General features: G+C 39.7%; 1 protein-coding gene across 2 annotated transcripts in view; it reads right to left on the bottom strand.

Annotated features, from left to right (window-relative positions):
• LOC106074572 (uncharacterized) overlaps positions 1-19,804 on the bottom strand; it is a 41,205-nt gene extending 21,401 nt beyond the window's left edge. For both annotated transcript variants that reach the window (XM_056045094.1, XM_056045095.1), the window contains exons 1-7: positions 19,647-19,804; positions 14,977-15,134; positions 12,847-13,065; positions 9,950-10,123; positions 7,409-7,639; positions 4,784-4,963; positions 3,768-4,001 (exon numbers count right to left, since the gene is read on the bottom strand). In XM_056045094.1, coding sequence (XP_055901069.1) covers positions 3,768-4,001; positions 4,784-4,963; positions 7,409-7,639; positions 9,950-10,123; positions 12,847-13,065; positions 14,977-15,134; positions 19,647-19,670 — 1,220 coding nt within the window. In that variant the 5' untranslated portion in view covers positions 19,671-19,804. The remainder of the gene's footprint in view (positions 1-3,767; positions 4,002-4,783; positions 4,964-7,408; positions 7,640-9,949; positions 10,124-12,846; positions 13,066-14,976; positions 15,135-19,646) is intronic.
• Positions 19,805-24,426: the final 4,622 nt, after the last annotated feature.

The raw sequence follows: 24,426 nt of genomic DNA, 5'->3' as shown, positions 1-24,426 counted from the left end.
GATTAGATCTAAATCTAGCTATTATGTCTTTAAAATGCGAGTCACATTACGAGGTTTAATAAACACTACTATACCGAGTTGTTTAAGCATTAAAAGAATTTATTCCATATGACGTCAAAGGAAAAAAATCCACTACGTCAGACGGCCTAGTTAGACTAAAAAATATCATCTATACGAGCAACTTGTTGAGGGTTCATAGACATTGGTGCACCGAGTGAGATCTTTAGCATTTCATTTAAAGAATTAACTCCATATGTCGTCAAAGGAAAAAAATTCCATTATGTCACACGGCCTAGTTAGACTAAAAAATGTCATCTATACGAGCAGCTTGTCGAGTGTTCATAGACATTGGTGCACCGAGTGAGATCTTTTAGCATTTCATTTAAAGAATTAACTCCATACGACGTCAAAGGAAAAAAATTCCATTACGTCACACGTCCTAGTTAGACTAAAAAATGTCTTCTATACGAGAAGCTTCTCGAGGGATCATAGACATTGGTGCACCGAATTTGTTCTTTTAGCATTTCATTTGATGGGCTAGTTAGACTTAATATATATATATATAAAAGGATTAAAGACGCTTTTTTTTGTTTTGTCTGTCAGTCTGTCTGTCCGTTATGTTAATAGCGAGAAAAAAAAAGACTAAAAGCTATTGAAAATCTGATTAAAATTTAATTTCCCTTCCGAAACATCGCATTAGTTTTAAGTTTCTATAATAGATTGTTCCGGATGTTTATATATTTATAGGAGAGAAAATAAGAATTCTAGATTAATCAAAAGCCGTTAATTAAATTTGTGGGATGGTCTGTTATGAAAATTAGATGTACCATAGTCTTATAGAGATTTTTTCAAACAATACTTTGGTGTTAGGAAGTTGTTTTCCTTAAAAATCGGAGCATAATATTAACGATAATTGGATTTTCTAACGATTTAGTTAGAAAGTTAAATGTAGTGTAAGAGAGAAGTGCGATTTTACATAAATAGAGTTAAACTATTTTTCATAAGAAATCCGGAACAACCAATTTTCGTAAATGAGAAAATTATTTGTTTTATTTATTTGAAGATGGATTTCAAACATTATTAGCGTTATTAGATTTTTCATATAAAATTCGGATCATTTTTGGCGACGATTTGTAAGAAAATTAAGGTAATGTAGGTCGATGCTTTACCGATTAAACAACTTTTATTATGTTTCAGCAAGAAAATTAACTGTAAAATAATTCTAAAAATTGATTTTCAATAATCGTTTCTGGTAAATTACTTTCATATTTTAAAATCCTGAATAACCTATTGTCGATATTTTTGAAAAAAATAAAATTATTTGACATACATTTGTTTTTAGTTAAAAATTCGGAACAATTGATATTGATACATAAACTATAGTGACGTAGTGTCAAAGAATATAAGTGTAATATTAGTCAATTATGCGATTTCAAACAATCATTTGACATAATTTATTTTTTATTAAACAAGATCCGGAACAACTTTATAGTTAATGAAATATAAATCAGTATAGATATTTTTATTTAGCATTTATATGCTATTTACATTAAAAAACCGGAACGATATATTAAAGATCGTGTGTTTCTTGCAACGTTTAAGCATGGAAATAAAATCTAATATAAGTTAGAAGAGCAAACAAATATTCATTGGCATTGATTTGTTTTTCACAAAACATCCGGAACAATCTATTATAGATACTTAAAACTATTGCAATATTTCTGAATTGAAAAGTAAAGGTTAAACTGATTTACAATAGCCTCTAGTTTTATTTGTTAATCTAATCGTGACGGACAGACCGACGAACAGACAAAACGCATAAAAATAATCTTCTTTTATTCGGATGGGGGCACTAAACAAAAAATAAATATAATCTGATTTTTTAAAAAAAGTTTAAGGAATCGCAGCATAAAAGGTCCATTTAAAAAAATGTGCGTGATATTTACATACAAAGTGCATTATTAGCCTTTATAAACAAACAGACATGTTTTCTTTTAATTTTAGCAGCTAGTTGACCAGAAAAAACATCTTTAACTATTATTTATATTTGTTGTAAACATTTCCTGTACATTTTAAAAATATATTTGACTTAGTGATACTGAAAATACACAAAAATTGTCCATCTTTGTTAGCATATTGTAACATTGCCTCCCTTACATTTACGTAATTGTTTTAGAATTGGTGGATTTTTATGAAAAAATCGCTTGCATAATTAATTTTATAAATTAAACGGTTTGCTTTTAGAAAACCAAAAGTAGCCGTTGCACCTAAACTTTTCAAGCCGCATTTAATGATGAAATAATATTTTTCATATCTCTTCTAGTTTTCGAGATCTAAGTGTGACAGACGGACAGACGGACATTTTGCACAAACCTAATAGCGGCTTTTTCCCCTTACGGGGGCCGCTAAAAAAGAAAAGGTTCACTTTGAAATAATCAAAAAGTGGAAAATGCAACTTTTTTTTTTAAAGACCGTAACAAAGTTGTGGAGAATCTTGGATCCTAAGGAGATCAAGAGAAATGATACATCAAGAGAAATGATAGCTAAGTCATGAAAAGAAAGCTGGCTACAAGTGAATTAAAAAAAAAAGGAAATGAATTAAAAGTATGACTATGAAGAAGGCATGCGTGTGTCGGATATCCCCGCCAAATACGGCATGTCGAAATCGACTCTCTTGATGATCTTTCAAGCCAAAGAAACAGACTAAAGAAACTAATGTTAGGATAGGATTGTTGAGTACTTGAACAACGCAATGGGCGTCAAACAATAGAAGAAGTAGAAACGTCATTGCTTGTGTATAGAAACGAGAAACAGCGAGAAGTTGTTAGCATCCATATAACCTGCAGCGGGCGTGTTGCATGAGTGTTTGGTTTCAAGCCGAGGGTCTCGGTTTCCAGTTTAGGGCAAAGGTTAACATTTGGAACTTCTGAACTTTTTAGGACGTTCCTGAGTCCACCTTAGCATTAATGTGTACCTGGGATTAGGTGGGCAAAGTAAAGGTTGTAGGTCGTTCTGGCCATATGTCAACCTCGTTAACCATAGAAAAAGATGAGCTTTATATCATCTGCCCTAGAGATCTGCCCTAGAGATCTGCTCTATAGATCCCAAGGTCTGAAAGGGATACTTTACTTTTACTACATTACTCGTAACTTTCATATATTAGTGTGTCGTGTTATGGAACGCTTAGGAATTAGTTATTTGTTTCGGAAGTGGGGGGGGGGGAGTTTTTACTTAATGACGATGACGTATTAGTTTAAAAAAAGTAAGAACGAAATACAAGCCGACATAAACAAGACGCTTTCATAACAACGTAGAAATAAGAAGCATTTTATAATCGGCTAGAAGTAGGTGACATTCGACGGTTCCCTTCATGATTATTAAACGTGTTTGAGGTTCAACACCAGAGTCCACTAACTTTGTTGATTGTTCGGCCTTTCGCCAGATGTTATCAGTTCCAGCATTACGTTCAGTGTTACCTCCGTTTGTTTTCATTCCACACCTCGGAAGCGCTTAACAGTCGATCGGGCCTAGTAATAGATACCTAACATTTCGGGAACAGTATAACTTTCCAGAACGGATTTAGGTCGTTAGCCGAGGTTCAACAGAGTTCCACTGTCTGGTTAAAAAAAATATAATTTTTATATAGCTCTTTTAGTTTTTCTAAGCTTGAGAAACATATGGGGAGATAACACAGACCCGTGACAGACGACACCGAAACTAAAATCGTGTTGTTCTCCCCCTTTCTGGAGCTGCTTCGTTAGACTTACGAAAATAAACAATCTCTGACGTGTCGCGAGCTCATCATGAAACAGGAATGCTGGGCAATTGTCCTGGCGTCGTACATCTTCGGTGTCCTGATATGATCGGACAGGCCATACACTATTTCCCTGTAGCAGGTGGGCACCGCTCTCGAGGTGCGATAGACCACCATGCCCAGTCGGCTTACAGCTGTGCGGATCCCGGAAGCGATCTTCTGTTTTTCATTCCAAGTACAACGGTTACTGAAACAATCAATGGTATAAACGTTTATCTATCTACCTGTCTGTCTGTCTGTCTGTCTGTCTGTCTGTCTGTCTGTCTGTCTATCTATCTATCTATCTATCTATCTATCTATCTATCTATCTATCTATCTATCTATCTATCTGTCTGTCTGTCTGTCTGTCTGTCTGTCTATCTATCTATCTATCTATCTATCTATCTATCTATCTATCTATCTATCTATCTATCTATCTATCTATCTGTCTGTCTGTCTGACTGTCTATCTGTCTGTCTGTCTGTCTATCTTTCTGTCTGTCTGTTTGTTTGTCTGTTTGTCTGTCTATCTGTCTGTCCATTTTTCTTTCTATCTTTCTTTCTATCTATCTGTCTAAAGGTCGGTCTAATCTAATCTTATCTAATTTTACGTTTGCTCGGCTCTGTGGGAAGAGGTACCTCTGTGATCTGGCACTAAATTCCTAAAATGAAGCGAGTCTTAAAAAAGCTTGTTCCTCTTCGCTAAAGTTTGCAAAAATGTCGGTATTTCAAGATACGAGGCGAGGAGATCAGCCACCAGCAAAGACGCAGATCTCCAAATAAAAGGTGAGAGAAAAGGAGGCATTTCTGCCAACACATGTATCAATGCAATAAAAAAAAAAATTTTCGAGCTCAAACGAACTCATTAATGCACTTCCGGTAGAAGTTTCGAAAGGCCAGATTGTAATGCGTCATGGGCCTGATATGGCTTGCGGGCCGTAATTTGAGCATCACAGCTGTTGAATAAAAGAACCAAGATATCCACTGTTACCTGATGCAGCTTAGAAGATGGTCGATCACGTAAGCAGAACGGAGCCTGTGTGACTGCGTGCATAAGCTCAACTCTCGATCGCACTGGAAACTGATCCCGAGGCCCGCCATGGTCCTGTCAAAGCATAAGTTACCGAGGGCTGAAAACAGTCTTTGCGCGTTGCACACTTTGATGTTCTCCCTGCAAGGAAAAAAAAAATTCAACCTTCTATTTGCTCCGCAAGGATGTCTGGGGGAGGGGGGGAGGGTGGTCACAGGGCGTCACAAACAACATTATTTACTTCGCTCGTTGAGATTCCGAGCTCTTCGTGTTTCCCTGACCAGAGACAAAATGTTTTTATGTTCATTTGTTTGTCAGCTGGTATCAAGCACTTTTAAAGCGTTGATATAATTCAAAGGGTTACACAACGAAATGTGTTCGCTTGTAAAAGAAAATGTTTGTTTTATATGTTTCGGATGTTCTTCTAGAGTTAAAGATGATTTACTTCCTAGTTCAAACCTCCCGCAAAAAGACTGGGGATGAGAGCGGGCAGGGTTTAAACCCGGGATCATCGATAAGTCCAAACAACAGTCCAGAGCGCAAACCGCACGACCAGGCAGCCATCCTTGTCAAGACACTACCAGCGTGTGAAGTGTGCTGTCAAAAAGGAGCCCCACTGACATAATCCATTAGACCCACAGCGGTGAAAGGGCTGCAACAGTATTTTGCTCTGTTCTATACAATTCCATTATGTTGGGTCTGTCCATCCTGCCATTCTTAGCTCATTCCTCTACGCATGTCCTCCATGTCTGCTTAGCTCATTCCTCTACGCATCTCATCCACGTCTGCTTAGCTCATTCCTCTACGCATCTCATCCACGTCTGCTTAGCTCATTCCTCTACGCATCTCATTCATGTCTGCTTAGCTCATTCCTCTACGCATGTCCTCCATGTCTGCTTAGCTCATTCCTCTACGCATCTCATCCACGTCTGCTTAGCTCATTCCTCTACGCATCTCATCCACGTCTGCTTAGCTCATTCCTCTACGCATCTCATCCATGTCTGCTTAGCTCATTTCTCTAAACATCTCATCCATGTCTGCTTAGCTCATTCCTCTACGCATCTCATCCATGTCTGCTTACCTCATTCCTCTACACATCTAATCCATGTCTGCTTAGCTCATTCCTCTACACATCTCACCCATGTCTGCTTAGCTCATTCCTCTACACATCTCATCCATGTCTGCTTAGCTCATTCCTCTACGCATCTCATCCATGTCTGCTTAGCTCATTCCTCTACGCATCTCATCCACGTCTGCTTTGCTCATTCCTCTACACATCTCATCCACGTCTGCTTTGCTCATTCCTCTACACATCTCATCCACGTCTGCTTAGCTCATTCCTCTACACATCTCATCCACGTCTGCTTAGCTCATTCCTCTACGCATCTCATCCATGTCTGCTTAGCTCATTCCTCTACGCATCTCATCCACGTCTGTTTAGCTCATTCCTCCACACATCTCATCCATCTTTTTTTTTGTTTGAAAAGCTTGTAAAATGTTGTAAAATGTTTTACATGTTTCGGATATTCTTTCAGACTTGAAAATAATTTGTTTCCTAGTCCAAACCTCCTGCAGGACGACGGGGGATGGCAGTGGGCAGAGTTTGAACACGGAACCATCGTTAAGTTTGAACGACAGTCCAGCGCGCAAACTGCACGACCAGACAGCCATCCAAAGCTTGTTTTAATTCTGACTTGTGCTAAGTTGACCAAATCAATTCTTCTCGCTCTAAGCATGCAGAATGAATAACGCGCGATACAAAACTACTGGGAAGAAAGTCGAAGCCAAAATAAAAATAGCCTACTTTTTAAATTCAGTTTGTAAAGCTTATCGTTCATACTACAGCATCTTTAGAGCGCTCTGGTCCATTCTCTTTTGTGGACCTGTAAGGGGTAGGATGCAGTGGCATAGCTAGGGATTTGGGGACCCGGGGGGGGGGGGAATTGACCTCTCTAGGGGCCCTTTCATTTTGACATTCGACATCATGATATGGCGTACTATTTAATGTAAAAACACGTTACCAACACTCATTAGGGGTTCCCCATTAAGGGGAGTCCCGGCGTAATTTTCAAATTCGAATCACCCCTCTCTATCCCCACCCCCTTTGCTTTGCCACTGGTAGGAGGAGGTATTTGCAAGGAGGTGCTGCATTTAGGCGCTAAGCAAACGAATTAATTTATTAAGTATTTTTTTAATTTTCGGATTGATTACGTGCACAGAATTTTGACCAGACAGACTGAGTGACTTTAGTCTAGGTAGAAATCTTTGCTCTAGGGATTTTTCAGGATAAACAATATCAATGACGCTAAATTGAACTTCAATATTTGTGACAAAATTACAACAAAAAAAAACTAGAAACAAACGGAATATCTTTTTTTAAGAAATTTTCTCGGTGCTCAGAAGTGCATACAAATGACTATATTACTTGTAAAAAGCCTAGTTTGTCAACACTTCTTTCATTCTCTACACTGGATACACTAAAAAAGCTTTTTTCCGCCATAATATAACTTTCTGACAGACAGACAGACAGACAGACTGACAGACAGACAGATCGAATAAAAGTAAAAACTAAGACAACTAAATTACTCTGCCTGGAAGCACGGCAACCACACGTCTACGTCCCCCATGCAGAGAGTGAAGTTCAGCTCAAGGCCATCGTACCACCGCAGCTGCACGGGCCGCTTCTGGTGGTAGCATTCGATGAAGGACGCGCAGGTTTTAAGTTCCGTGTCCAGATCCTGATAGACTTCATTGAGCTCAGTTGTCGCCATCAGTCTTCTGTTGATGAGGTACTGAGTGCCTGTCGCGCTGCACTGTCTAGACAGAAAATGTTTTCTTTAAGTTTTTCTGGAAGGGTATGGGGCAGTGGCGTAGCTAGGGTGGGGGAAGAGGGGGGAGAAGTTAAAATCCCCCCGGGACCCCAATTGAAGGGGGGACCAAAATGAGTCTTTCTTACATTAAAATTTAAATATTACTCAAAATGCAGGGGCCCCCGAAAGAGGTCAAGCCCCCCCCCCCCGGGCCCCAAAATGATGGAAAATTCCTAGCTACGCCACTCGTCTGAGGACAGTTGGGACGCTTCATAAGCAGTGGAGTAGACCAGACCGAAAGGACGCATGGTGGGAGCTCAGCCGTGCGGAACAGGCCGTCCTAGCCCAGTTCCGAGTCGGACACTGTCCAATAGGCGCGTACTTTGGACGGTGGAAGGAGACCTATGACACACCGTGCCGCCACTGCGTCGAGGAAGACGAAACAGTAAACCACATTCTTTATGAATATCGCGTTTTGCATGAGGGACGATCGGGACAAGGAAATGAGAGAGAGAGAGAGAGAGAGAGAGAGAGAAAGAGAGAGAGAGAGAGAGTGGCGTCATTAGGGGTTCGGGGGTGGTAGAAAAAAATGTACTTTGACTCAAATTTGACAAAAATGGATAAGTGTTATTACTGTTATATACAGAAGTGACCCCAGCTAGATACCATAACATGCTTATGCATATTTATGACATGGCTCTAGATCTATATTATTTTTTCAATGTTTATGTTTGTGTCTAGCTCCAAAGAGTTAGATGCTGACAAGCGGTAAATCTGCATTGCAGTTATTCCAAATTTAAGTATAAATGAAGTAAAAAAAATAATTCTACCAAGGTTTAAGAAACAAAATACTGACCTCTCTTCGTCTTCTAGTTACAGCTTTTCTACCTTACCCACAAGATCAATTTTTACGACAAAACAGACAAAATTTCTCCCAACTAACGAACCATCGTACCTTCGACTTCTGCCGCATGCTCCATGGATGCCGAACTCACAGGGATAACTCGGGCGTTCGAGGCCATTAGGGCCCGAATGCTCCAACGCGAGACTAGTGTCACTACGGTTGTGCTGGTCACTGACTCTCGCTCCAAGCTATGGGTGGCGGCGGGGGAGGGTCGCCCGTAATAGAAGAGGCAATCGGCGCCGCAGATAACATCCGCCGAGCTATTGGAGCTGTTGTTTTCATGCCTTCACATTGCGGCGTGAGGAGCAATGAAACGGCAGACGCCCTCGCAAGGGAGGGTGCTTTGGCTGCCACACACCTCGAAGCACCAAGCACTTACTTACAAGCAACGGCACTCATTCATGAGAAGTGGTTAAAGTCCTGGGAGGAATCCGACAGAGCACGTGGTATCTGGCAGCGCATGCGTCACCCAGATCGCGACGATCCATGGTGGCGACTGAGGAGGTCAGTGCAGTCAATTATTGCGCAGTGCAGAACGGAATACTGTACTATTGGGGCATACTTTGCCCGGTTCCGCACGAACTTTGACTCCCGATGCCGTCACTGTGGAGAGAGCGTCGAAACAGTGTCGCATGTCTTGTACGAGTGTCCCCAGCTCCGCGAGCTAAGGGGGGACCTGCCTGTGCAGTCACTCGACTTGTATGGTAGCTATGAGGCACTACGCCGGACGGCTAAGTTTCTTGACAGAGCACTACGGGAGGACTAGTCCTTCCTGCTCTGATTGTTCAATAGGAGTTCATCTCAGGTGCTTGAACCAAACAGGGCCCGCTCTTGTTAAAGAAGAGGAAGAACTCACAACAACCAAGCCCATTACAAAACTGCATGATCTATTGCCGTTTTTCCTAAAAATGTGGAGTGCGCCCCCGGTCGGTCACCAATGGTGCGTCATTTTAATTAATACAAAATGTCCACTACAATATATATGTCATTGGGACTTCAAGAATATCACTTAGCCATCAACTGTTTCTTATCATCTGGGCGTATCTGAGGCATTACAATAATGCATTATAGCATTCCACGCTCCCTACATGAAAGAAGGGGCGGTTGAATAGAAACACTTAACTACCCCCTCTCTCATCAAATGTTTTTTTATTTACTACTGACTGAATTGTAGATTAGAGGGTGGGGAGGGGGGGGCACTGTGATACAAAAATGTGCTAAAATAGAAATAAAGGAAATATATTATTTCAACAGATTTAGGTAATTTTATTCTACAAATTGTATGATTTATGTGAAAAACTTTCGCATCGCACCTACCACCCTTCTCGGTCCCTCCCCCTCCATGATGTTTCTGTTACCTCCCTCTCCCCCGCCTCTTAACAACTTTTGGTATTGACGATAGAAGAAGCTGACCTCTTCAAGCAGCTAGTGATGTTGTAAGGCACGGTCTTCTCTTCGTCTACTACAGGCTTCATCAGGCAGGTGTCGATGTCAGGCTGACAGTGAGTGCTGATGATCGCTGACAAGGGCTGGTTCCAGGGATCACAAATCTCAAACACCAACATCCCAAGCTCGTTGTCCGAGCAGCTTTTTTTTTGTGGTGGTAGATGAGAAAATAGGGTTAGAAAAAAAATACTGAAACAAAATTGAAAACTATGTTAGGGAAAGAACTGCTCATTTACAAACATATATCTCAATACTGTAAGATGTATGTCCCTTTTAATCAATTAATTAATATTTTTTTTATTGCTTCATGTTTTGTTGGGAGTAGTTCATTGCATTATAGGGTTTCAACTTGAGCCGAGAATGATGGGAAGTGCTAGAAATAGCTTTAAATAAGGTGAACAAAATTTGCATCTGACAGACAAATTGATGGAATGAGTTGATATAAGCTTTGCAAAAACAACAAAAGCAATTGTAATATGACCGAATGCTAAGGGCAGTCTTTCTTTGGTGAGCTAAAAGGTGGTCGGCGTAACAGAGGTGCCCCCGAAGCCAATTTAAAGAGCTGCTTAGGCACCTGTTTGCTTTTAAATAACACTGAAGAGAGCACCTGGCAGCAGGCTATATCTAAATGACACGGCAGGAGATTTCTTAAAAAGGCCGCGGGATACACATATGAGACCAAAAGGAAACCTACTGCCGAGGACACACGTCCATGTCGAAAAAAGAGCTTAACTTATAACTGGCAGACAACAGTTAGGTCGCACTGGATGTGGCAAAATATGTAGATCACAGCTGGGACTGCGTAGCAACCTGAAACATCGCACTCTTCTTTAACGAACTTAAAGACAAGCCCATTTTTATTCTTACAAAGCTTATATCAACTCTCTCTGTTAGTCTGTCTTTCTGTCCGTGTGTCTGCCTGGCTAAAAGTTTGTACACGTTATTTCTCCGACACCCAATCTCGGATCAAGCTGAAATTTTGCGCAATTATTTCTTTTACCAGACAACACAAGAATCAATAGAAATAAATTAACCAATGAGTTAATTAACTTTTGGTAATACATTAATTTGCTGGATATCTCAAACTAGGGCAAGAAATAGTACTTGACTGAAGTGGTGGTATAAAATGAATTAGTCCCTTTTCAATAAGAAAAAAATACTTGACTGAAGTGGTGGTAGAAGCTGAATTACTCTGCTTTATAGATTGTCATTTAAGGCTGATTACAAATTTAATTACGTGACTGATCCGAACTAATTGATGCACTTAATATAAGCTTTGTTTTTTAAAAAGTATTTTTTAAATTTTCTTTGTTTTTATTATTGTAGAAATGAATTAATTTTCATTTGCTGGTTCTGCCAGGGTCGAGCTTCGTTAAAAGGAAACAAAATATTCTTATTTTAAGCACTATTCATTTCTTCTCGTATCCTAAAATTTCATTACTTCTTTGTTCTAGTCTAAAAAAATAAGATCTATATAACTCCTAGAAATACAAGCAAGGTGTCACCCAGAGCATGGGCTAACGGCTAATAATGGCAGCCTCCATTACCACTTTCAAAACAAATTTTTCTCTTTAAAATGTGTCATTAATTTACATTATATCTTTTCCATGATAGGATTTACACTCTATTATCACTGGACATCACACTCCATTGTAATGATGGGCTAGTTCAGTGGTCGCCAAACTTTACAAATTACAATATTAATGTGGATTAAAAGAGCCAATTTTAGTTTAATCGTTTGAGCTCTGTCTACTTAGCTATCACAACGACCAACCACCTTTACTTTACCCAACTAATGTCAGTTAACCATTAGAGCTGTGTGGACTCAGAGACGCTCAAAGAGCCCGAAGTGTAAAAAATCCCAGTCTTAACAAGGATTCGCGCCTTCATTTAATATTGTAATATGCTTGTACGTATACAAAGTATCCTTAGGAAAACTACTTTTACAAATACTCCAATAGTTCTTAATCGGCTCTAAGCCTCTTGAATTTTGAGCTCTACTATTCTGATATGTTAAATTCAACCGCTCATTTCAAAGCTACTAGTATCAATATTTGTGCTATCGCGGCAGTAATATTTTTACTGGACAAGAATGAGCATCGCTTTGCGGCTCTTAAGTTTTTAGATCTGTTGAGAAAAGCTTCCTTCATAATGAATAGTGATATTCTTAAATAAAATGTCAATATTACAATTATTGTATTGACACTTTATTTCAACAAGTTTTTGTTTCGAATCTTTGACACAAAGTCCATTGTTTTCCAATGAAAATACTTCAAACATTTCAAAACAACTGTGTCTCTGTTCCCGTGTAGCTCCCGATGAAGCTGATGTAGATGGCATGTGAAATCCAATAGGAAATACAAAGTTTGGATCCACTGATTGTTCGTCCTCACTGGATAGTGATGTCAAAATGCAATGTTTTTATTTCAGTAAACAGCGATATATTTTAAAACATTTTCTCTCGATGACACACGAACCTTCTTATGCAGCAAAAAATCTGCATACTTACTCTCTACCAGGGGCGGACTGGCTATATGGGCGTTCGGGCAAATGCCCGGTGGGCCAGTACCCAATTAGGGCCATCAAATGGGCCCATGGACGTAGCCAGAGGGAGGGGTTTGGGTTTCAAACCCCCTCCCCCGAAATGAAATCCCCCCACACACACTTTCATGGAGGTCCTCAGAGTGGGGAGGGCATCCCTGTTTCGTCGTCTTCCTCTCAGCTCAAGAAAATGACCGCCTTGTGGTATGTGGTCAAGTGTCCGACCCAGCGCAGCCTACAAATTGTGAGTAGTGCTTCTAAAATAAAATAATGAATAATCATCTCAAAATTATTTTTTTAAATACTGTGGAAACTGTGATTACCTTTCGTTGAAAAAGACCATGTCGCCGGCGGAGTTGATCCGTGTACAGGCCAGATACAGCAATTGAAATATTCGGGGCATGTAGTTAAAACTGTACTCTCGAGCTTTGCTTGCGCAGCGGCTGCTGACGCCTCGCATGCTGGCGATCTTCTCAATTGAAAACGTTAGCAGACACTTCCAAGAGAGCAGCATTTTTTGTTCCATGGAACTGCAGAGGCTCCTGTCAATGTGTAGGAAAGGTCTTAAACACTTCTGTCTATAGGTCTAGGTCACCTTATATGTCATAGTTTAAAGGTCAGGGTAAATGTTACCACACCTAGACTACCTCGTCAACAATGTGCCTATTTACTTTAGTAAATACAAGTTTATGTTTTGGTCTATGGTTTAAACTCAGGGATGCCTAATCGATAGTTAAAGCCTTGGTTTAAAAAATTAAATCATTAAATTAATTGACGTTGTTACAGTTCTTAAGTAGGACCTTTCATACTGCTTTCCCAAGAGGTTTCGCCAACAAGATGATTGAAGTCAATTCATTAAGTCATCCCCAATGCGATCCTAGAGTTAGACCGTCTTTCAAATGTCTCCCGATTAAAGAACCACCGTTCAGTTCACGTCTTTTGCACATCTCAAGAAAGTTGTAAGGACGTTCAATAGTATCACACCTGTTTGAATGGACAACCTAGTCCCAATAGCCCGAACGTTGAGCAATGTTACTGATTGACAAACCACTTGGTTACGTAATTGATGGAGCTGGAGTGTGAATCCCGATGTACACTATGGCATGACTCAAGCTGTATTTTAGCTAAGCACCTTATGACCTTTCCTCAAATCACCCTGTGCATGCTATCTGAGCAAGGAAAATGCGCTTGACAAATGCTGCAATGATAAAGTAACAAAGTGGTTAAATGTTGGATTTCTCCTCTTCCACACCTTCACCTCCACTTGCACCTATACATATCATTTTTTTTACCTTTACCTATCACCATTCAATATTCATCGTCCGTCTTTCTTCATTCCTCACTATCTTTTGCCTTAGTTAGAACCTCTTTCAATGGCAGGCCCGTCCATACTATTATGTTGTTACTTCTTCTTTTTCCTGGTACTGTTCCCTGAAGGAAAGTCTTTGCGAGCCCCAAAGATCTTGTAATATGGCCATAGATTTTTAGCTTGCGTTTTTTTTACGATAGTTAGCAGGTCATCATGGGGTCCTGGTACTGTTCCCTGAAAGAAAGTCTTTGCGAGCCCCAAAGATCTTGTAATATGGCCATAGATTTTTAGCTTGCGTTTTTTACGATAGTTAGCAGGTCATCATGGGGTCTCTAATCTCTTGGTTTGTGATGCGGTCTTTGAATGTGATACCTAGGATCCTTCTGTAGCATCTCAATTCCATTGCTAGAATCCTCCTCGCTAGCTCTGCAGTCAGCGTCCAAGACTCACAGGCATATAAAATGTGGCCATAAGATATTGAAAAATGTTGGTGAAAGTAGGCGGCCTTGTCTAACTCCAACTGCGGTTTTAAACCAGTCCCCAATATTATTGTTGAAGTACACCGCACAAGTGGCATCCTTGTAGAGGTTCTGGATAATTTTAATTATGTTTATGGAAAAGTACAACATAAAAACATAATTATCAATTTTTACTTTTGACAAAACCAGCAAAGGGGATCAGTAAATCACGGCCTAAGGCATTCTCAGTGTGTTATGGTCCAGTGGACCAGTTGGGAGGGGGGAGTTTCTGGAAAAAAAAATGGCCGTGCTGCCTTAGCAAACAAATCTGCTTGAATTGGGATTCAAATTTTGTACCCCTAGCCTTAGCCGAGAGGCCTTGGCTTCTCAGCCAAATATCCCAATGAAAGAGACTCTAATCCTGGCATGAAAAACAAAAAGACAAACAAACATAGAGGAATGGAGAAAAACAGTCAACATATCATGTGTGGTGCCCAAATGGACTAAGAGACAGCTGAAGGGGAAAGTAAAATAAAAACTTGCATTTACTCTTTTGAGCCTACAATAACTAGTACATGTACAACAACAAAAATCTCCCCCTCTCCGCCTTGCAATAAAAATGGCATAAGGTCCATTCCACTAAGTTCTCAACAAACCTTCATAATGAGTTCAAAGAAACAACTCACTCAATGCAGGAGATGAATGCCTCCGGGCGCGTGCAGTCCAATAAAATATTGTCGTCATAACATCGTGAAGTGGCGTTGACGCATCGATCCGTAAAATAGTAACCTTCGGCATAGGCACTCCAGGCAGCAAGGATTAACAGGAGACATGTCAAAGATTTCTGGGGACATAGCATTTCAACGCATTACACAAGAGAACATAATAGCTGTCCTGGCTTGGATTTTGTGTTGCCTGTCTGATACTATTTCACAGGAAAACAGGAAAACGCTTCCAGGGAGGTCAATAAAAGCGCTATAAAGACACTCTCAAGAGCTCCTTCAAGGAAAGCGATAGCAACATGCACGACTGGGAAGAAATAGCTCTCGATCGCTCCTCATGGCGTGAAGGTGTGAGTCTCGGAGTCTCGAGATTGGAAGCAAGAAGAGTGGCCAGGGCGATAGAGCGCTGAACCAACAAAAAGCTGAGAGAAGAAGCAGGCCTATCTGCAACTGACCAAACCTACCCATACGCATGCGGCCGGCTTTTTAAAGCGAGGATTGGATTTTACATTGATCTTCGAGACCATGGGAAATGAGACATGTGTTCATCTTTGATCACGAAGGAGGAGCTATACATCTCAGTTGATATAAGCTATGTAATTAAATTTATATAGAGGTGTTCATGTCTTTAGTGGTCTAATTGGTTTACTTGGTAAGCTCATACACCAATTACATTTTTAATGATAATCACAAATCAAAGGTTTTTAGAGGTATGGGCAGGGGCGTAACTAGGGATTTGGGGGCCCGGGGGGATTGACCTCTTTGGGGGCCCCTTGCATTTTGACATTCGACATATGACATGGAATAATGTACGCAAAAATATATAAGCCCCAAATCAAATTGGTTCAGTATATCAGTAAACTTAACAAAAAGTAATCAAGACTCTTTTAATGAATAATACCTTTGTTTATTAGTTAAATAATGCACAAGTGACAAATCTCAATTGATATCGCTTCACGTCGTGCATTCTGTGCAGCAAAGACATCTATAACATCAACTACATCGATACTTTCTAGTATTGGTGACTTCACTGACATTAAAGCCATGATAAGCCTTTCTTGTGTCATTGTGCTCCTGAGATAGCTTTTGATGAACTTGAGCTTTGAGAATGATCTCTCACATGACGTAATGGAAGTGGCCTGAGTTAGCGGTATTCGGAGGAGGTTGCAAGGTTTGAGCACACGTAATTACCATATGAAGCCTGTTTCCTCAATATGTCTATTGGTGATTGTATTACTGGTTTGTTGATGAAAAGTGCTCGTGCATCAATGACATCATTGAAAAAGCGATTTTCCATTTATTTCATCATACAAACAGGAAAAGTAGCACAGTTTGTAACAGGTGTCTTGGTTCAAGAAGAAACCCAAAGGTATCCATTTTCTTTCCAGCCTTTGAAATCTTCCCTTCATCTCCATGTGAAATCTGTCCAGCACTTCTGTCGCAACACGTTTGAATTGCAGTTCTATTGACAGTCCTACATTAGAACTCAACTTCCCATCAAGTCTTTTCTTTCTTCTGGTTGTTTTGATTATTATTATTATAGCTTTTATATAGCGTTACTTTCATGCTTATAGCATGCTCAGGGCGCTTTGGTCCAATCTAGGAGTTGGTTTTCCGTTCTGCCTTTAGGCGCTCAGTAAACGTAACTCTGCCCGAGTCGGGTGTCGAACCTCGAGTCCCCTTCTAGGTAGCCAAGACAAGCCAAGTTCAAGCGCACTTAGCCTCTCGACCACGCTTCCCACAGGGATTACAGGGAATCCATAGTATTCACTACCTTCTTTTGCTTTTTTGATGGATTGGGTTTTTGTCAGTTTCTCATCATTTTGCAGAAAGCATGAAAGGGTACTCATTTCTTTAGCAGCTTTCCATATATGCAGTCCAGACTTTTGTAGTTTCTTCCGAACTTTATTAATTGGGAGCAAGAGCTTTGACCAGAATTCAAGATAGGCAAAAAATTCTTAATTTTCCACTGCATGAAGAAGATTCTGTCCTAATATTATATGGTACTACGTCATTGTTGGTTGTTTATGTTTTGTGCGCAAGCAAAAGGATTCAGAGCATACAAAAGTGGGAAAGATCCATATCTCGTTATGCTCGAGTATAGAAATACTCCGATAAGTGGACTGCCGTATTCACCATCACAAGTGGTGACGAGTAGAATACTCAGGGAATCATTCGAACTGATCCCAAACTATTGAAACCATCGGTAGCTGAAAATGCAGAGACATTACTCAACGAACGACAGATGAAAAAGCAAAAGCAAGACTACCTAAAGATTATTCTGTCGGAGAGTTCGTCTAGGTCAAACATGGCAGAAAGCAGTTGTCATAAAAAACATTCAGCACCCAGATCTTACATCATAAAGACAACGGAAAAACATACAGAAGAAATCAACGCTTTTTGAATAAGAGTTTCGATGAAGACATCTCTGGGTACTATGATACCGATGGAGACAATGAACTGCAAACTGTTGGAACAAACGAAATAGACAGTTATAGACCAACGTCTAGAGAACTTGTTGTGCCAGTCAAGACAACCAGAAGTGAACGAATTGTTAAAGTTCCTAGTAGACAGGGCCGGCCTTAGGCCACTGCAGCCTATGCGGTCGCAGTGGGCCCCGCGCTTTCATAGGACACGCGCTAATTCTAAGTGTACATTATTAAATTAAAACATTATAACGTATATAAAATAACAGGGTTTACGTGACCTCCTGATTTTCCAGGGCCTCCAGGAAATCTCATGAAAAGGCAAAATATACGATAAAGTCCTGAACCTTTTTTGAATTTATTCAAATCTCCTGAAGAATAGACGAAATTGACATTTTGGGGTGCCAATAAATAAAAAGTGGCATTGCGAGCTTTCATTTGATAAAAATTTATTGCAAAGACGAAAGTAGGCCTATTTTCTAATTTAAAAAAATAATATTGACATTATGCTCATCCCTACCCAGACTAGGCCCCGCACGATCCGTTTTGCATAGGGCCCCGGAAATGGTAGATATCACTCTTAAGAACTTTAAAAGGAAGGGTGTGATAATAACTTCAAAAGGAAGGATGTGCTAATATTATATGATATTACGTTATTGTTTGTTGTTTATGTTTTGTACAAAAGCAAAAGGATTAGATGGAAATAAAAATAGAGTTTCCATTGGATTGAGGAAAGATGAATAGAGGGGTAATAACTCGAGTGTGAAGTTTAATTCTGAAATTATAGACACCAAACCCTAATAATGGACTATTCTTGCATTATTAAGAATAACTTTTGGATCTGTTATACTCGATTCTGTAAATTTTGCTTCAAGGTTAATTAGAGTAGCCATTTAGATCTATTATTAGTAAAGGTAACAAGATACCTGGAATTCGCTGTATATCATGCAGTTTTATTCCTGGCAACAAAGTTTAAAATGTAAAACTAACTTTAAAAAAAACTTTGATCTCTGTGGGAAAAAATATTTTTTAAATGTCAACAAAGTCAACGTACTGATAGACCTAGATCTAGGTTTAGTCTTTGTGATAAATTTTTAATCCATAAATGTTGAAAAAAAAGACACCCGTTGACACTATTTGTCAATCAAATATATTAATTTATGTATTTACAAATAAATTTCGGACACCCATTTGGGGGCCCCCCCTAGGTGGGGGCCCGGGGGGATTTTAAATTTCTCCCCCCCTCCCCCCCCCCCTTAGTTACGCCACTGGGTATGGGTCTATTTAAGTCTATTCATTAGTGTATGCACGTGGTCAGCACACCCTCCGCCCCGTTGTACCAATAGGGTGCGCTGTGTACGCGGTACGGTCGCCTTACTCAGTCTATGGCCGTTACTGCTGGGAGCCCTCAGAGAGGACTTGGGGAAAACTTGGGGTGAAGAGCTCCCTCTTCAAGTCTGTTCGTTGGATAAAAGCCTTCGGCGCCGATTCCCTACTGGACTTAATCGAATGTACCAATAGGGATCCAGGAAAGAAGGCCACGTAAATGGCGCAACCCTGCGGCTAAATAATGTGGTCGTTGCCACTGTGAAACCTTCAGACAGTGCTAGGGATTAAGATCTACTATTTATTATGTTTTATTCAAACAGAAGAGGGGAGAGAGTCTTTGTTCATTCCTCTATTTTAGATGTATTTATCTTATATATATCAGACATTACTTCAAAAAAGAAGATAATTACCACCTACGCATTTCATGTGTCAATCTAGTCATGCATGTTAATCAATGACTTAAACTCTGCTAACTCTTTTGTTTTCCTGGCTGATTCAGTCAACACATTCCATTCTCTAATAACACTAGGGAAGAAGGAGCACTTATATGAATTAGTTCTAGCATAATGAATAAGAAATATGCCTCTATCTTTGTGTCTTTCTGATTATTTTATTAGATTTTGTTTTTCTATTTGTAAATTATGGTTTAGTGTTTTATGTATTATAGCTGCTTACCTTTTATTCTTCTGCCCTGAAGTGTCTTTAAGTTTAGTGATTTTACTAAGATCAAGTAGCCTAACTGTATGCCTTTAATCATAATGCTATACGTAGAGCTATGCTAGTAAATGATTCTTTTTTGTTATCTTGTTTACTTTCAAAGTTACTTTGATACGATCTGTTTAGAATTACTAAAGTCGGGAAATTCTTTGAATTACTTACACTAAATTCATATATGTTCGGCATGGCATAATATTTGGTAATTAGCTTGAAATGTCAACAAATGTAGTCCATTGCATGTCAAATTCATCTGCAAACTTTATGTGTCAACATGAACCATATTGAAGATTGAGTGTAGAAAAAAGGTTATGGTCAACACAGTTTTAGCACAATCCATTACACTCATGTGAACACGGTCTTCGGTTTTTTCCGATTTACCCTTTACAAATTTTTAACAGACTTTTATCTATTACTAAGGACCGACTAATCATTATTGATTCTCCAACTGGCCATGGACGATGAAATACGAATATTTAACCTGTTATTACCTAACGAAATCGCAGCAGTTACATTTACCAAAAATGATTTTTATATTGGCAACTTCGACCTAATATGTTTTTTTTTAAATGTGACATTTAAATGTCGTTTAAATGTCGAAGTTAGAAAATTATAATTCCTTCCACTTTAAGTACTGGTGAAGACTTTATTTTTGGTTCATAATTTTCTTTCATTCCAGCTTGGTTTAATTAATGTTTATTTTACACATAGAGATCTAGATTCTAGATCTAGATTATTTACATAGTGAATGTGAATCATAATCTTCAAAAACAAAACCTAATAAAATACCCAGAAAGACACAAAAATAAAGCCACATTCCTAGTTCCATATGCTAGGACTAAGTGGCGTCACTAGGGTCGGTGTCACCCGGTGCGGTAAGCTAGGAGTGCCCCCCCCCCACCAAGGAAAAAATAAACCTAAAAAACAAACAACTATTGTTTATTTTGTTTCTTTATGTTGAACAATATACTGAAAGCTAATTCCTTGATGGTTACACACGAAAATAGTTTTCGATTCTATTTTAGAATATCAGTGTTTTTTTTTTGTTTTACTTTATCAAACGTTATTACATAAATTAAAAATGTACACATATAGAATTGAGAAACCTTGAGTTGAATATATTTTACTTTTCAATTAGAGATTATTTAAGAACTCCTTACGGAAAGGTACTGAGCAGGTTTACGTCCTGCAAAACATTTTCGAGCATAGCCTGGAATACGTACAAAGGATATTGATAAGTTTTGTAGATTTAAAAAAAAAATTGATAGTGTCTGGTTCAGCGACATGTCTAAAGCAAAACAAGGTGTAGTGTTACCGCACCGAGACTATATGAGATTAGGGTGTATTTATTCTCATTTCTCTTTCTTGTAGCAATCGACGATGTAATAAAAAATACATTAAACAAGCTGTAATGGGCTCCCATGGCGTAAACCAAACCGAGTTGGATTTTGCAGACAACACAGCATTACTTTGTAATACAATTAAATGTATACACGAGATGACGGATAAAGACGCCCTCAGAGGTATGCATAATGGGTGCAGGTTACCCAGTAACATTGGTCATACAGATCTTGAACAAATAGAAAAGTTAACCTATTTAGGCAGTGTTATCTCAAGCGATGAAGAATCATACCATGGTGTTGCATGTCGGATTGGAAAGCATGAGCAGTCTTTCAAAAAGTAAGGCATATCTGAACAAAGAAATCAATTAACCTAGGATTAAAACCCACGAACTCAATACAATCATTGTCCTAACGGCCACCTACTGTTCGAGACTTGGAAGGTTGATAGAGGCTGAGCAGTGATGGCAGAGCAAGATCCTACGACACGCGTTATCGAGATAATGTTACCAATAGAGAAATCTTTTCTAAGGAAAGTGGCGACTGAGCGTCCATTGAAATTGGCAAGACATATATCATTAGACAAGACGTTTACCAAAATCAGCTTTAACATGAAAGTTATAAAAACATGGCCGTCCACGTCTAACATGGTGTCACACCTTTTTAGAAGTCCTGAATTTCGTGGGCACCAGCTTTGAAGTCGCCCTTCTTTGGAAAGAGCTTGAGTCCCTATGCGTCGAATGGCCCGCGAGGGGCTAAAGTCTACGTGTTTCTCAAGGTCTCAAGACGTTATGTTCGCCACTCAACTGGTCAGATTAAATGTTTGAGGAGCGCCTTTGGCTCAATCAGATTTGTCTGGGGCGAAGCCCCGGGCGCCAAGCGTTTTTCTACATTTCTGAGCTTCATAAACTCTTTCTCCAGGCGTTTATTACACATTATTTTCTCATAATATAAAGGTTTGGGACATGTTGATATGTTGATACTAAACTGTAAGAGACATTCGATGTAGTAATTTTTTATTTTAAAAGTTACATTTTGAAAAGGTGCATTTTTCCCACTTGGGTGTCACCCCCCTAATGGGTGTCACCCTGTGCGGCCCGCACCCCCTTGTGACGCCACTGCAGTAGGACTAATTTGTAAAAATGCTCCTTCTTCCCTTGTGTTATTAGAGCATGGAATGGGTTGCCTGATGCAGCCGGAAAAAACAGTGATTTAGCAGAATTTAAGTAATTGGTCAACATGCATGAATATATGCATGACACCTAGGACGTAATCATCTTCTTTTTCTTTTATCATTATCATTAGATCTGTGTGATTATCAAATGTGTATTTACAAAATACACGAACCATCTGTATGAGCGTCTGCATGTTTGTGAGAAAATGAATCCTGCTTGAAATGTAAAGACTGTAGTTAGGCCTAATGATAGTTTTAAAACTACTAGATAACTACAATATTCTAAATCAAAATGTCAAGATTCTAAAAATTGCCTCAGTGAATATATACGGCTTATTAAAAGTGTAAGTGTATACTTTTTTGGGGGGTGGGGGGGATGAATATAATGTGGTTTGTGGAGATCAGTTATTCTACACAAGGTGCGTCTCTAGATCTATGACATAGGGTACATAATAAATAAAATATTTTTGTAACCCTGCCTTGCACCAGTGCTTGTGGTGCGTACGAGCGCACTATTCAACCAGAACAGGAAGACGCTAGGATAGAGGAAAGAACAGTGTATCAAGTGATTGTGGAGAGTCTGAACCAGAACAAGAAGACGCTAGGATAGAGGAAAGAACAGTGTATCAAGTGATTGTGAAGAGTCTGAACCAGAACAAGAAGACGCTAGGATAGAGGAAAGAACAGTGTATCAAGTGATTGTGGAGAGTCTGAACCAGAACAGGAAGACGCTAGGAGAGAGGAAACAACAGTGTATCAAGTGATTGTGGAGAGTCTGAACCAGAACAGGAAGACACTAGGATAGAGGAAAGAACAGTGTATCATGTGATTGTAGAGAGTCTGAACCAGAACAGGAAGACGCTAGGATAGAGGAAAGAACAGTGTATCAAGTGATTGTGGAGAGTCTGAACCAGAACAGGAAGACGCTAGGATAGAGGAAACAACAGTGTATCAAGCGATTGTGGAGAGTCTGAACCAGAACAGGAAGACACTAGGATAGAGGAAAGAACAGTGTATCAAGTGATTGTAGAGAGTCTGAACCAGAACAGGAAGACGCTAGGATAGAGGAAAGAACAGTGTATCAAGTGATTGTGGAGAGTCTGAACCAGAACAGGAAGACGCTAGGAGAGAGGAAACAACAGTGTATCAAGTGATTGTGGAGAGTCTGAACCAGAACAGGAAGACACTAGGATAGAGGAAAGAACAGTGTATCAAGTGATTGTGGAGAGTCTGAACCAGAACAGGAAGACGCTAGGATAGAGGAAAGAACAGTGTATCAAGTGATTGTGAAGAGTCTGAACCAGAACAGGAAGACGCTGGGATAGAGGAAAGAACAGTGTATCAAGTGATTGTGAAGAGTCTGAACCAGAACAGGAAGACGCTAGGATAGAGGAAAGAACAGTGTATCAAGTGATTGTGGAGAGTCTGAACCAGAACAGGAAGACACTAGGATAGAGGAAAGAACAGTGTATCAAGTGATTGTGGAGAGTCTGAACCAGAACAGGAAGACACTAGGATAGAGGAAAGAACAGTGTATCAAGTGATTGTGGAGAGTCTGAACCAGAACAGGAAGACGCTAGGATAGAGGAAAGAACAGTGTATCAAGTGATTGTGGAGAGTCTGAACCAGAACAGGAAGACAATAGGATAGAGGAAAGAACAGTGTATCAAGTGATTGTGGAGAGTCTGAACCAGAACAGGAAGACGCTAGGAGAGAGGAAAGAACAGTGTAACAAGTGATTGTGGAGAGTCTGAACCAGAACAGGAAGACGCTAGGATAGAGGAAAGAACAGTGTATCAAGTGATTGTGGAGAGTCTGAACCAGAACAGGAAGACGCTAGGATAGAGGAAAGAACAGTGTATCAAGTGATTGTGAAGAGTCTGAACCAGAACAGGAAGACACTAGGATAGAGGAAAGAACAGTGTATCAAGTGATTGTGGAGAGTCTGAACCAGAACAGGAAGACGCTAGGATAGAGGAAACAACAGTGTATCAAGTGATTGTGGAGAGTCTGAACCAGAACAGGAAGGCACTAGGATAGAGGAAAGAACAGTGTATCAAGTGATTGTGGAGAGTCTGAACCAGAACAGGAAGACACTAGGATAGAGGAAAGAAGAGTGTATCAAGTGATTGTGGAGAGTCTGAACCAGAACAGGAAGACACTAGGATAGAGGAAAGAACAGTGTATCAAGTGATTGTGGAGAGTCTGAATTGTTGGAAACTAAGGAGCCGTCTTTTGTGTTGCCTGAAGACTGTAGTTGGGATCTGGAGCGAAGTGAGGAAGGCTGTCGTTGGTCCGTATTCAGGTTGCCGGTGAAAGGACTGGTAAAATTAGTAAATTGACACCGTGTTCACGCGACAATAATATCTGTGTTATAGCATGTTGAACAATAGTGTATTGAGTATTTAGTATTACAGTGATAACACACACA

Source organism: Biomphalaria glabrata, chromosome 10 (assembly GCF_947242115.1).
Source record: "Biomphalaria glabrata chromosome 10, xgBioGlab47.1, whole genome shotgun sequence".
NCBI lineage: Eukaryota > Metazoa > Mollusca > Gastropoda > Planorbidae > Biomphalaria > Biomphalaria glabrata.
The sequence above is the reverse complement of the archived record's forward strand: the minus strand, read 5'-3'. Positions and strand labels throughout refer to the sequence as shown.